This window comes from Trachurus japonicus, chromosome 17 (assembly GCF_045865225.1).
Source record: "Trachurus japonicus isolate A0001 chromosome 17, Traja_1.0".
NCBI lineage: Eukaryota > Metazoa > Chordata > Actinopteri > Carangiformes > Carangidae > Trachurus > Trachurus japonicus.
The window spans coordinates 21,910,927-21,926,139 of record NC_140923.1 but is presented as its reverse complement, the minus strand read 5'-3'; the positions used below and the strand labels follow the sequence as shown (position 1 = coordinate 21,926,139).

General features: G+C 41.6%; 1 protein-coding gene across 1 annotated transcript in view; it reads left to right on the top strand.

The window, feature by feature from the left end:
- The window catches only part of map4l (microtubule associated protein 4 like), a 154,356-nt gene that overhangs the window by 21,590 nt on the left and 117,553 nt on the right, over positions 1 to 15,213 (top strand). The window contains exon 2 of the mRNA XM_085803685.1: positions 14,628 to 14,827. Coding sequence (XP_085659811.1) covers positions 14,638 to 14,827 — 190 coding nt within the window. The 5' untranslated portion in view covers positions 14,628 to 14,637. The remainder of the gene's footprint in view (positions 1 to 14,627; positions 14,828 to 15,213) is intronic.

Sequence of the window (15,213 nt, the reverse complement as noted above, 5' to 3'; positions counted from 1 at the left end):
AATTATCTGCAACGATTAATCGACTAATGGTCTGAAATGACAACTACTGGTCGACCAAGAACATCTTTGGTCGGGGGCAGCCCTAGTTATTCCAGTGTATGGATATTTTCTCACACAACTAATGTATACTATATATATTTCTATGACTAAAACCCCTGGTGTTTTTTTTTTCATTGACAAACAAGATGATAACCTTCTCAACGGCATGAACCAGAAAATAGCTGAGCATGGTCAGGATATGCAGAGAAGTACATTTTTCTATCACAGTACAGTCAATACTACAGTTTGAAATACTACTTCAGTAACATGAAGATGAGCTCAGTGCAGCTTCCAGCAGCCAGGGGGGAAATCAGGCTGCAGACTGTAGACAGCCGACTCCACTTTCTGACATGCCACCAGAAATCCATCTGATCGTCCCACTGCCAGGTCGCTGATCTTTCAGGCAATCAATCAGTTGCAATTAATGCGTCATGACCCCTTTAAAGCAGAACATCAAATGACAACTAATCTGGCAGAGGTTGAGGCCTGTGCTAAAATTAGTCTGCACAAACAATTTGGGGCTAAAATGGGGATTAATCCATACAGGGTCTGCCCGGCTTTAAGTATCACAATCTGTATCAGGAGAGACTAAATCAGATCGGTGCATCCCTGCTCTGAAGCTCTGTGTAACTGTGTATGTGCATATGTGTGTGTGTGTGTGTGTCCTGTCAGCAGTAATCTAAACTGCTGGTCATCAGAGGCGCTGTGCATGTGTGTTTGAGTGAGTGTGCGTGTTGGAGGGAGGAACTGCTGAGTCACCATGACAACTGGCTGGGCAGCCATGACAGGATTTTGTTAACACGTTAGATGCGATAAGTCTGAAACATGGAAAATCTAGTCGCAGGCCTCGCTGCGTGCTTCCTTTTACTTCCCCTCAGTGTTCAAGCAGTGAGAGGGATGGATTAAAGATCTGCATTGTCTTATCAGACTGTCCCTGCCTTCATGATCAGAGTTTATATCAAGATGGAGAAAAAAAAAAAGCGAGGAGTTCCTCCAGCTCATTGTAACTAATCTGACTGACAGAACTTTCCCTTTCACAGCCAACATGTCTGAACCTGCTAATGGACTTGCAGACACATTTGCTGTCAGGACGCTCTGTCATTTTGGGAAGTACGAGTAATCAGCAGCAGTCTTCTATCCAAACAAAATGATGAAATTACTATTGATCTTCTCATGTGACTGAGGAGTAAGAATAGCTTTTAAAAAGGTGATGGGTTCCCTCCAAGTCGTAGTAAGCATTGTTTCTATTTACTATGGCAACTATGAAGTCGTTAAGGTAGGCTAATGGCTATATACACTGTTACCCATAAAGCTGAGATAAAATATTTTTTCACCTCCTCTCATGAAACGATTGTGACAATGTGATTTATTCTTGATAGATAAAGTGTATTTTTCTCAAAACTTTATTGATCAATCTCTTCCAAACATTAAACCATAATTAACCATTGCAAACTGTGTATTCAGACTTAAACAAAGTGGGGGGAACTGAACAATAGGATTGAGAGCTTTTGTTTCAGTTTTTCAACCTTGATATTTGGTTGAAAATTATACAGCCAATTCTTAAAATGTGGACTTACTGCATAGCCTACTTAAAGCAGGAAAAAGACAACAGAGCAATAGCACCAAACAATTATTAATCATGAATTCATTAAAAAAAACACAGTTTGTGTGTTATATACATATGTGTGTTTAAATATACATAATATTCATATTCTGCTTCCATGTGCGCACATGCTTGGCTAAGAAAGCTGGTCCTGTTACCTGTTAGCCAGTGTTAGGATTAACAACTGTTTGCTTACTGGACTGTTAAGTAAACAGCTACTAATGCTAACATTGGCTATGTAGCTATAGCAAACCTCATAAATAGCTCATTCAATCAGATTTTATTCACCTTATTTTCCACCGGAACCAGGGGGGCGCCATCTTACATAATTTTGTCATCTAACTTCCGGTGAAGACCGGAAGTGCTGTTGTTGTGAATCGTCGACCGCTACTCAGCAGCTTGATCAGTAACGTGGGGAGGAGAAAACAGTAAATTCTGTTGTGTTTTAAACATTGATAATATTGTTTTCTAATTTCCACATTTCTGACCAAAGTCCAGTGGCGCTGGACCACGCTATTCCTGGCTACACAGCGAGAAACTCCTGGCTAAGTTGATGAAATAACAACCAGAAAGTGGTTCTGCTGTGTACTGTAACACTGTTAATTAAATAAAAAACACATTTTAACTCATTGAGTGCTGCACTCCTTTCCAAAGTTTTAGTCAAGTGTACCAGCAATTTAGACCATTTTTGACGATTTTTGTAGAGCCACAGTGTATTCTATATTATTGCCACCAACACATACTGTGGCTCATTTGAAAGGGGAAACTTTATGCTTCAAATGGCCACAAACCGTTTGTTTCTACGAGCCTCCGTTCCTGAGAAAAGTCAAGCTAAACATGGCTGGGTTTCACCAAAATCCCTCCTTTTTTTCTAGAAAAGGAGATACAGCGTCTTTTATGAAAGGTGCTCTGTTTGTGCCTGTCGCTCTTCTGACACTTGCATTTCTGGATCAAAGGGCTCATGTAAGATAAATATATACAACAATTGTTGTTCTATTCACAAAACCATCATCGGGGGCGGGGGGCGCCACTAAACAACAATAACACAGACGCACCGTGCCGTGTCACAGCCTCTCGCCGTGGAATGTGATGGTCTCTGGGCCACAGCAGGTCGGGAACAGAGATGGCAAAAGTACCCAGATTCTTTACTCGAGTAGAAGTAAAAGTACCTGTGTAAAAAACGACTTAAGTAAAAGTGAAAGTACTGATCCAAATATCTACTCAAGTAAAAGTAAAAAGTACAGGCTCTGAAATTTACTCAAAAGTATTATTAAAAGTAAAAAGTATTTCCATTGCACGATTCACTGCAAAGCAAATAACCACACGATAATTCATCTTGAATCCATTTCATCAATGTTATTGTTCACATAGCCTAAGTTTACCTGCCGGACACAAAATGTATCCTAATGTACTTCACTATGGTGAATCGTAGGCATTTGTATTGTACACAGAGGTGGCAAAAGTACTCATATTCTGTACTTAAAGCAGAAGTAAGCGATCCGGTCGTTTTGGCTAATGCTGCGTTCCAGGCAGGCTTTTGAAACAACACTTACTACTTTGTAGCGTTCCAGGCAACCCACTCATGTTTTTCCGACCTGTTTTACCTGTGAAAGTCACTATAACGGCCACTCGTAACTTCTGACCCGTGAACTCGTACCAGATCGAACTGGTACGACTTCACAGGTCGGAAAAACACGAGTTACGAGTTGCCTTGAACGCACCATAACGTCTTGTCAGCCGATGGAGTTAGCAGCCCCCGCCCTCGTCATGGATCTATTGGTCCTCGTCCCTACGTCACCACATTCAGGCGCATCCCTTGGCTGCACACACAGAGAGGACTGCCCCTTTATGCCGTTCTCTCTCCTCATTGGATAAAACTTGTAGGATACGAGAAAAGTTTTCTCCTGGGCTCAGAGCAGAGCAGAGTGACTGACAGACCCGTGTTTCAGACCAAACACTCTATGTAAGTGATTGCTGTCGGAAGATATAACTATTTAAGACATATTAACACAAAAATATCGCTTACTTCTGCTTTAAGTAAAAGTAAGAAAGTACAGGCCGTTAACCTACATCATTTGATAATTTTGTTAAACAAAAAAAGTTCAGACAGAATTATCAAGATTGAACTGACCAGAGACAGTGTTTCCCAACGTTTGGGCCGCCACAGACTTTCACAAAATAATAACAATAAGAATTTTTAAACAGCGTTTCACCACCTCTCATCTCTGCCAGTCAGTCCACCTGCCGTCTCTCTCGCACCACACATACACGTACGCGCACACACGCGCGCGCACGTACACACAGACACGGGCGCATGGACAGGTTGCGCTTTGCCGCTCGTAAACGATAAATGCGCTATATTGCGCAGATTGTACAGTGTTCAACCCCCCCCGGCGGATAGTCCGACCACCACCGCTTCCTTCCTCCATGCTGCTGCCTCCATGTCGCTGCTACAGTACAAGTTGGTAACTCAGTTCTCTCTCTACCGCCCCCTCCCTCCTCCCTCCCTCTTCTTCTCCCTCTTTCCCTCTAGTTCGTCACGTCTTTTACCGGTGCTTTTACGTCGTGTCAAAAAAAAAAAGTAACGAGCCAGTTTTTACAATGTAAGGAGTAGAAAGTACATATTTTTGCGTATAAATGTAGGGAGTAAAAGTAAAAAGTCGTCAGAAAAATAAATACTCAAGTAAAGTACAGATACCTGAAAAATCTACTTAAGTACAGTAACGAAGTATTTGTACTTCGTTACTTGCCACCTCTGGTCGGGAACAACGGCCCCACCGGTGGTCGCGGTCCTTCTGTGGTACGGGTCGGTGGTGCCGCCTGCTTTAGCCCAGAGATCATCACATTTTACCCCGGGAGGACCTTGGGGAGGACACGGTGTTGCTCCAGATGAAGACCGGGCGAGACTGTCGGCTGAGAGCTTCCTGTTCGGCTCCGAGCTGCTGGAGCCTCGCTGGTGAGAGCAGAGCAGCTGCGCTGCATCCACATGCAGAACTCCGTTTGCAAAAGCCGAGTTATGATAAAAACTTCCAGATCATGAGCTGTCATGAGTTTTTGATCGTCATCTATTTCAGTTCTGCTCGTCGTAGAGTCCCCAAATTTACACATAGCCTAAGGTGTGTTAAAGCGTCTAGTTTCATAATTTAAAAAAAAAAGCAAAAAACGTAAAATCTCGTTTTTGGCACTCATTGAACGTGGTTCAATGAGTTATGTACACTGATCGGTTCATTGTAAAAATGTTTATTTATGTAAATGTGGTGTTATCTATACGTAGCCTGAGGCAGTGCTGCTCTTCTGTGAAGCTTCACTTTTCATTCAACAAACTAAGTTAATTGCATTAACTGCCACAGATCAGATTTCATCAATGAGACTAACATTAATTTCCTATAAAGAGTTTAACCAGCCAGCGGTAAACCTCTAAAAACCTGCGGATAACGTTACTTGGCTTGTTATCTCCAGCGGGAATACGACGCAGTTGGCCCCGGGCGATCAGTTCAGTAGACCGGCTACTGCCTCTGAGACGAGGGGTAGCAGTAGGCCTAGCCTACTAGCTCCCGGTTGCTGCTCCCTCTGCATTTCTCATAAAACAAACGTCAGAGCAAATTTTCATAACAGGCGATATCTGGATAAACTGACCACAGACTGGGGATTTAACGGTGACTTTCTCGCATGAAAAAATATTAATACTTTTAGCAGCTTTACTGCTATCACTGTCGGTTGCTGCTGAACGGCGATAGCGATGCTAATTTGTTAGCCCGGAAGTCGAATGACAAAACCCGGAAGTAGAAGTGGGCGGGGCGGAATATGGAGAATTGGCTTCAGCTTCAGTCGCTTCTTGTGCAATACTGATTTAATGGCATATTATTACCTCTAACTGCATGTTGGCCAATGGCCACCTTTTATTTAGAGCATGACAGGTCATCCAAGCCAAATTTATTACCACATGAGATTCTCAGTGATCTTCTAAATCTCTGGACTTCAGTTAGCTTTGCAGGATGACAGCAGCGTCTCTGTTCTCCTGTCTTGATGTCCTGTCCTTCTATCTCTTGAACTGTGTGTGAACCCGTCAGTGGGCTGGACAGTGTAAGTGAAAGCTGCAGTGTTAGCCACTCGCCGTCCTTCATGTGAGTCAGAAGTGCTGAGAAACTGTTAAAGCACTGATGTGCTCCTCTGTCTGTCAGCCACATTAATTTATCATGACTATACTCAGCTGGGGAAAAAAGAGTCACGGCCACTTTTCATAATAGTGCCTTTAATAAAAACTGTCAGACACTAACATGTAAAGATCACAATATAAAGCAAGTTATAGCCTGTGCTGGCAGATTAGCTAGAGACTATTATGTTAATATGGAGGAACTGAGCTTTATGGTTGTGAATGGAGATGAGCCAGTGGCCTATGAGCCAATGGAAGCAGTAGGAAGCAGGTTCCCATGGTCACTGACCTCTCCATTCACTGCTGTAGCATCATTAGCACAGACATACAGCAGATATTGTACAGTGACTCATCACTGAACCTGCGGCTGTGAAGCTAACGTGTATCATACTGTGGAGTCTGTGTTGTCTGGCTGGAGGATATGAGCGTGTGTGTGTGTGTGTGTGTGTGTGTGTGTGTGTGTGTGTTTGTGAGTTTGAGGGCAGATTCATCTCGTTTAAGAAGATCTTCAGGTTTTGTGTTTATTACAAGTGCAGTTTAAAAAATGTTTGCTCCAATATCACCTCAATTATATCACAGGCATCATCTTTAGAATTAAATGGTACAGTAACTTCCGCAGAAAGGCACAAATTGCAATTTTGCTGTGTGTGTGTGTGTGTCCTTACTAGAGCTCAGTGTTTTGGAGGATGAGACGATTACGTAGCAGACGGTTGGTTCCAGAGAGGGAGAGGTGGTGGATGCCCCAATAGCATTGACTTTTGGGCCACATGTGGCATTTAGCTGGCACCTCTGGTTGAAATGTGGTATGGCAAAATGTATGAGGGCCAAATCATAACCACATACGGATTGCCATATATTCAAATTTGGAGGGAATTATTCTTCTGGTACACTTATTTAACTGAGGCACTTGGCCCAGATAATAGAATATTCTTTTGGGCCACATGTGGTATGTGACTGGTAAAATTGGAGGGAATATCTCTTCTGGGGCAGTTCTGTAATAGAAGCACCTGGCCCTATGTAACTGACAAAATGGCAAAACACATGAGGTCCACATCATAACCACGTTGGTTTTGCCAGACCTTCAAAATTGGAGGGAATTTTTCTTCTGGCACAGTTCTGAAATAAGGCACTCTCCCAGATGATAGATGTTAGCTTTTGGGCTACAGTTGGCATGCAACTGGCACAAGTGGCCATGGGTGGAGTTTATTCTGCGACACCCTCCGGACATTTTCATTTTCTCTCACTCAGTTTCTGGACTGGCTGCTGCTTTGGGTAAGTGAATTTTAAACCTTTTACATTTTTGTTGAACTACTGATAATTAATGGCACACACTAGACCTACATCTTTAGAGGAGAAAGCTACAAGTTAGCCGAACAGAACTCAGTTTTAATTTAATAAAGCGTGTGTTTGAAGCCCATGGTGGAAAGAGACAGGCTATGACTGTGTTAGCAGCTTTAGCAGCTTTGCTAACCCTACTGCTCCTGGGATGAAAAAGCTTGATTTAAGTTACTCCAATGTCTGATTTATTTTATTTTGATTCACCGGAACTTCACACAATGTTTTTTATAAACGCGTTAACGCAAAAATGATTTTAACGGCACTATTTATTTATTTATTTTTTATTTTTTATTTTTTTAAATAACACGAAAAAAGAAAACGCACGATTAAGTTAACGTTGTGACATTGGAACCTCAGCCGTTGCCGTCTTGTAATGTTACAGAAAAGCTGCATGTTGACTACACTAGAGAACTTGGCTGCTCTCTCTCTCTGACAGCTGATTTTTAAATAGGCTACCATGAATGGAAAGCATAAGAAACATCCAGATGTTTATTTTCTTATGTTTCTTATCCATTCACATTGCTGTGATTTCAAGCAAAAAAGAAAACGATGCGATTAATCACGATTAACTTAGGAAATTTTGAGATTAATCGCGATTTAAAATTTTAATTGTTTGACAGCCCTAACACTACTCTTTCAAAATGTCCTGTGTTCTCAAGGTGCCGTAGACGAAACCCTGACTGCAGCTGTTTCAGACAAGGAGGTGGAGGTGATGGGAAACTGGGCCTTGGTGTGAAGAGAGACAAAAAATACAAGCTGAAACTGACAGTTAAGACAGACAGTTTTGATGCACAAATTAAACTTTCTTCATTTCTAATATTTCTACACTGTTCTTGTATTTTTGTACAGTATTACTGCAGCCTATTTGATCAGTTTTTTTCTGATTCTGTTTTTATATGGATGTAATTTCTACATGTTCTGTACAGTTCATTGAAGGCAATTTTGAAGTATGAAAAAATACAATTTTAAAGGGAAACTTGTGTGTTTCTTAATTTCTCATATTGATTTTGTGTGATTTAAGTGATCTATATAGGTATCGAACAACTTAATCAATACTGCTATTGCACTAAAATTATCATTTTTTAATTTTGGTGCCAGAATTGACATGTCATTCTCTTCATAATGTGGGGCAGATGGAAGGTGTGTTATAGATCTGATGAAAAAAAAGTACCAGTTTTATTCTGTCAACCACATGTGGGCCACAATGATTCAACAGAACTGAGCCACACGTATTCTGTATGTGACCCATGAGCCATATAATTATTTGAATTTAGTTTACTCCTGGTAGAAGTCTGGTTTTGTTATGGTTCAGTTTGGGCTTATATACCTTAGGGCCAGATGTGGCCCATCATTCACTTCCAAAAGTGGGCCAGACGAAAGGTTTGGTGTATATTAGTTTAGGTTCTGGGTAAAATCTGGATTTTGGTCTGTCAGCCACATGGGGGCCACATAAGAGCCAGTAGGCTTTACCTGAACACAGCCATACAGGCAGGCCCTATGAAGCCCAGCTATAAGCCATATGTAGTTGGTACAGTTCTGGTAGAGGTCTGGTTATGCTATGGTTAAGCATAGCTTTCATATACTTGGGCCAGATATGGGCCGTCATTCACTTCCGTAAGTGGGCCAGATCTTTGCTGTTTATTTGGGCCACATCCAAGCCAAAGGAACTTTGCTATTAGGGTGTTGGAGCAGGGGATTGTGGGTACAGAGATAGTTTTTAATCCCCCGGTGCAACAGCTGTCGTGCCTTCATCACCATCATCATTTCCCTTTCTCTTTCTGTCTTTCTCTCTCACACACACACACACCATTTTGATACATGGTAATGTGTGTACACCTATGTCAAAGTGAAAGTGCTGCACAGGTTTTATTTGCATTTATTGACATTGATCACCACCTGTCCTTCCTTCAACATGCAGATGGGGTTTAATGAAAAGGCCCAACAGCGCATGTTTCTTTTGAGGAGGCTGAAAGGTTTCAATGTAAAACAGGATATTTTAACAGTAGTATGGTCACTCATTGAGTCAGTCCTTACTTTCAACATTGCATCCTGGTACAATTTCCTCACTGAAAAAGCAAGAAAAAACTTTCCCGAATCATAAAACAAGCTGCGAAACCAGTGCCCCTGGCCAAAAAAAAAAAAAGAATTACAAGAACTCTTTTATCCCCACTGCAGTGCGCATTTTATACGAAAAGAAATAGGTACCCGTTTTTAGGGCAAGATCTACCTGCTGTTGCAGTTTTTATGTGAGCGTCAATGTGGATTTAATAGCTTTTATGTGAGATTTTTTAATGTGGGTTTTTACGTTGGTGTTTGTATGTCTAACTGTTTGGAGCCCAAACTGATGACAATTTTCTGTCCATGTGATAGACAATAAAGCTTTTTGAATTGAATTTGAATTGATCAGAACCAAGTTTATTCTTAGTCTAATAATTTTCTTCTTTCTTTTGTAAAAGCTGTTTGACCTAATCTCAGTCTTTGACGTTGCAGTTGTATCATAGCAGCACACACTATTTCTAATGATTACTTTCATTATTGATTATTTAGTCTGTTGTGAACTGTGTGAGATCGAATGAGAGCATTTACTGTAACTGAGAGCAAGTTAAGGTAGGAAGTGGAGGATTGTGGGAAACTGAGTTCATGTGAAGGCACGTAAAACCCCTTGCTTTAAAGGGATATTTGAACATTTTGGCAAATTGGCCCATTGCTATAATCCCTATAGTTTTAGGAGTAGGTTCGTTACCGTTAATTGTCGGTGCAAGCTATTTTTAGATCGGCAGAGCAGAGACGTGAGCTGCTCAGAGCTTCACTACGGAGGCTAATGGGATTTCTTGGTTTCCCTCATCAAACTCATCAAATACACAATCCAACAACTCCAAAACGCTCTGGTGGACAAGTTGTGACCTGCACATTCACCACACTATGAGATAAAAATGGAACGTTACGAGACAGAGTTGTTTGATGTGCGTTCCCGTCGGGGGCAGTTTTTCGGCAAGCAGCCTCTTTTCGGTACGACACCGGCTCTGCATTTGCCTCGAAAACAACTCTGTTTCATAACGTTACATCATTATCTAATGGCGTGGTGAATGTGCAGGTCACAACTTACCCACAAGAGCGTTTTGGAGTCCCTAAAACTATAGGGATTATGGCAATGGGCCAATTTGCCAAAATGTTGAAATATTGCTTTAAGGCTACATCAACAGACTTATTGTTTATTATGGCTTTTTAATCGTACATTTTTTGTATATAACCTGAGTGATCTTCAGTCGACCCAGTCTGGAGTCTCCTCTGTGATACATCAGGCTCTGTGTTAGCTCCTCCTGGTCTGGTATTTGTGAGTTCATCCAGTGTAGTGAGGCGGTCAGGCTGGAGGGATGACTGCAAACGTCAAAATTCAAGGTCATACAGTTTTCAGCAGAATAATAAAAAAATAAAAGAGAATTTACTGAAGATTTTGTAAAAAAAAAAATATATATATACAGTATATATTGAAAATGAAACTGTAACACTTCAAAACAAATGTTATTTGGAGTAATTGCTGGCAGGATGAGTGAGAGAAAACAAACGGCCGCGGGTCCAGGCTGCTGAATGCTGCAGCTTATGAAACCTCTCCACTGGAGCGATAAATATTCAGAATAATAGGCTAAGAGGGTAATGGAGGTTAGGAAGCTCCTGTTTAGGATTGGTTCATTTTTTATTGAAAAGATTAAATTATTGAGTGCATTGTGTGTGTTTGTGTGTGTGTGTGTCCATTTGTGTGTGTGGGTTTGGTACAGTGGCAAGACAATGACAGCTTGTTTGCTGGGAGGGTGGATGGAGGGATAAACAGAAACCGAGGACAGAAAGAAAGAAAAGTTTGTTCAGGGGTCATTCAGTCTCAGCGCCAGGGACACCATCCAGTGTGTGTCGTCTGTTCAGGCCATTTACCAGGAGTAATCATCACGTGTAACTCTAACTGTACCTGGAGCAGTTTACAGTTTGAGCACAACTGCTTCATAATTATTTTGTCTCTGTTTGTCTTCAGCTCTCTCCAGAGAACAGGCTGCTGTTGCTGCATTTGATTTGTGTTCGCTATGTGGATAAACCAAGTGATACAGTAGTAGACGTACATTTATATATCTGTCATGGTTCTTTTAAATGTAGAGATAAACAGGCACTGAGGTAGTTGTCACTATTTTACAGTGTGAAATGTCCCCATACAATAACAATAATATACAAAACTTGCTGTTTTCTTTCTTTCTTTTTACATTTTTTAAATCTAATCAAAATATATCCTCTTTATCAGACAAGCTATACTGGCATACTCCATACACAGCTGTTTGCCCCTTTTTTATTTATTTATTTAAGGAGGACAGTGCACTAATGAACATAATGAAATGTAAAGGTGCTAGTGTTAGCCAACGGCTAGTTTCAGACTGTAGTCCTCCTGGCAAGGTGTTAAAAGCCATTAAAATGAACAACAAGGACACAACAACATAATTCATAAAGACAGGAAAAACACAAGAAACACAGAAAATCAGTACACAAATTGGAACGTATCCAAACAGAAACCAACAGATAATAAAATTACAAAGAGAGACAGTTAACATGACACTACTACTACACTACTTCTCTCTTGTAAATAAGTTTTATGTTTGAAACAAGGAGTTATTGGCAGGGCCATGATGATTAGCAATAGGCTACTCATAATGCAACAGCATCACAGATTGATGGATCTTTTAATATAGGCTATTAGGATGACACCATTACCCATAGTGGGCTTTAATATTCATGTAGACGGTATAACGGTGCGTTCACACCAAACGCGATGGACGCGATGAACGCCACAACTTTCCATTAAAAGTCAATGTAAATGGCGCGATGACACGCGATGGCGCGTCGGGCGGCGCGTTTCAGGCGATACGAGCGACGCGATGAAGCGATGACGCGGCCATCGCATCATCGCGTCCATCGCTTGAAGTTGAAAAATTTGAACTTTTCAAGCGACATTGCGTGACGCTGTGCCGCGACATCCAATCAGTGTTGATATTCAACCACGTCACCGACACAGCTGCAGACACACATTTCAAAACATGGTGGAGAAGATCACTGTGGCTGTAGTCTCGCTCACCAGACCCTCCTACAGAAAACCTGTGGGCTGTGTGTTTTCCTCAGATCAATAATATACATCCATGGCCGTTTCCCGGAGCTTTATGACACGACGTCGTACTTTTACCGCGGTCGTAATAAAAAAAGATAATGCCTGCAGAGGGTCAGAGGACCTACAGCTTCCTCCTTGTGAATATTTCATATGTATTTATATTTATTATTATTTCTCAGCCATGGTTGAGGAGAGAAAGAAAATAGCGGGAGGTGGGTTGCATCATAGCGCGATGAAGCGATGGTGAAAAATGTGACAAATATGTCAAGCGGCGCGATGCTCGCGTTACGGGCGATGGCATCGCTTCCATCGCGTTTGGTGTGAACGCACGGTAAGAGGGACTGGAGCCAAATACAATTGATTAACCTTTAAACATTTTTTTCATCCAACTTGTTTCTCATCTCTTGGTTATGTTGTTAGGCTTCCTTATTCATGAAAAGGTTGGTTTTACACTAATGATTTCAGTTTTAACTCTCAATACTGTTTTTATCGTTATCAAGTGGGTTGAAACCGACCCTAACAACACAAATGTTCATCATTTTAACCAGAGTATTTTAGAATTTTGTGAAAAAAAAGGTTTTATTTTGTTTAAATATAGGTTCCTGACGAGGTCAAAAAACCTTGACACAATAAACAAATTTATGTGGTACTTTTATGCATTTAAAACCTAAAAACAGGTCAGTGGCGACCCTAACACAAGAGGAAGGTTAAATGAATGATTAACTTAGGTTTTTTGTGGGATACAGATACCTTTTCAGTTACATCAGCATTTTGCGTTATTTAGAATATAAAACTTGTTAAGACCGGTGTTTTTTTTTGTGACGGGCCTGACCCTGACCATTGACTGAAGGCAGGGCCCTATAGGTAGGCTAACAGATTCATTAATGGAGCAGTAGAATTTAGAATGCGTGAGTCCATAAGGCTTTAAGATCAATGTTAAAAGTTGACTGGAAATTTGAAAATAGTATCATAATCATGTAACAATATAGCAGAGTCTTACAGCTGTTCAACCAACCACAAAAATAAATAAATGATAAAAAATACTATTTAAATAAATAATATCAACTGTCTGCACTAAAAACTAAAAAACAACTGCCTGGTATGGTATCTCCAGTGCAGTGTTATCGCAGAGATTTTTACAATCTGGAGTCACGTATGGAGTCACATAAACGTGACGTACCACGCGTTTTTTTTTTTTTTTACGGCCAGTCGTCATGGAAACGTGACACTCGCGGATCTTGTGTCTACTGTTTGGACCATAGTGGTGGAAACAAACATGTGTAAACGCGAACCTTGCGAGCTGAAAAATGAAACAATGGACCATTTTCACATCAGGTGGAAGCGGCTCGGCTCACAGCAGTCACGGAGCTCTGACGCTGCAGGGGACGACGTGCTAACTGCTAACTGCTAACAGCTGACTGAGCCTCCAGAGCCGCGGCTCGGATTACGTGAACGGTAACGAGATCGACGTGGACTCCGTGTGTTCTTCTCGGTCAGCTGGTGAAGCAGCGGTCTGATGAGCACGATGTCCGTGACGTGTCCCGTTATGCGCGACGAGGTTGTGACGTTGTCAGGTGATGAAAAAGACACCTGATGGTGGTGGGGGGCAAGTAAGACCCGGCGGCCTGCCAGGCTTATAATACACTGGGGGAAACCCTGCTGCTTCTGTGTTGTGTGTGATGATGAGTGAATAGAATAACTAACGTTACTACTAAAATTGATGTAAATATGGTTTGCCACCAGTGGTTCATGTGTCATCCTGGCTAACAAGTAACGCAGACTAAGTTAACTGAAGAGCAGTCACATCCAGGAATACATACACAGGTAAACAACAATTTTGTAAACAAACGAGTTGAAAAGTCTCAGTGAACTGAATGAAATTGAGAACTGAACACAGAGATACTGGGAAACCCATTAGTCCATAACGTATTGTCAGGCTGGGCCTTCAAGCTGTCTGCAGAAGTCACAGCACTGCTCACCTGGATGGACAGGCCTGTAAAGGGTGTTAAGTGCTCGGTCACACACACATAAACAAGAGCCATGGTTGGGTCTGGAGGGAAGAAGCTTCTGTTTAATCTATTTTTCTTTTCTTCTACTTTTTATTCTTCTTTTCTCTTGCTTTTAACTCTGTTTAATGTTTACTTTTTTGTATTTAAAAAAAATGGTTTGTTTTTATGCTGTTCTTTTAAAATATTTTGTCTTTATGTAAAGCACATTGAGTTGCCTTGGTATGAAATGCGCTATATAAATAAATCTGCCTTGCCTTATGACAGAAACAATGCAGAGCAAATACAGCAGCAAACATAGAATCCTGACCGTAATCACACCTGTCTGCTCTCTCTCTGTCTCTGCAGTAACAGGACTATGGACCTGAGCCTGCGAGATGCTCTGGGTGGAGGCGGAGGTGGAGTCCCAGGCGGGGCCCCGGCTGAGGCCCTGCTGAAGAGGGACTTCATGGCCTCGTTGGAGAAGGAGGGCTACGACGACAAGGTGGGAGAGACCGTCTCCAAGAGCGACTATCGACCCTTATTGGATGGAAAGGACACCAAGAGCGGTACGTCCCCATGAGCGTGTGCGCGGAGACGTGAACACAGAGTGATGGTTTCTTGAATGTGATGTTGATCCCTGCAGGGAAGTTCTCCTCTCTGGACGAGGAGGAGGAGGAGGAGTTCAGGGTTGAGCCGGCTCATAGGCATCTACAAAAAATCAGTCTCATGGCTGAACTGTCTGAAAACAAACTCAGATCTGTCCTTCAGGTCTGTGACTGCAGCTGTCAGTGCTGTCAGGGTCAGCACAAATCATGATTAACAATATTATTGCCATTTTATTAGAAAAAATATTTTTAAGACCCTTTTGGGCCAGAGCTGAGCAGAGAACGATAAACATAATACTGCATGTACAAGCTTTCTAATATCAATTAATATTTACTCTATATTCAAA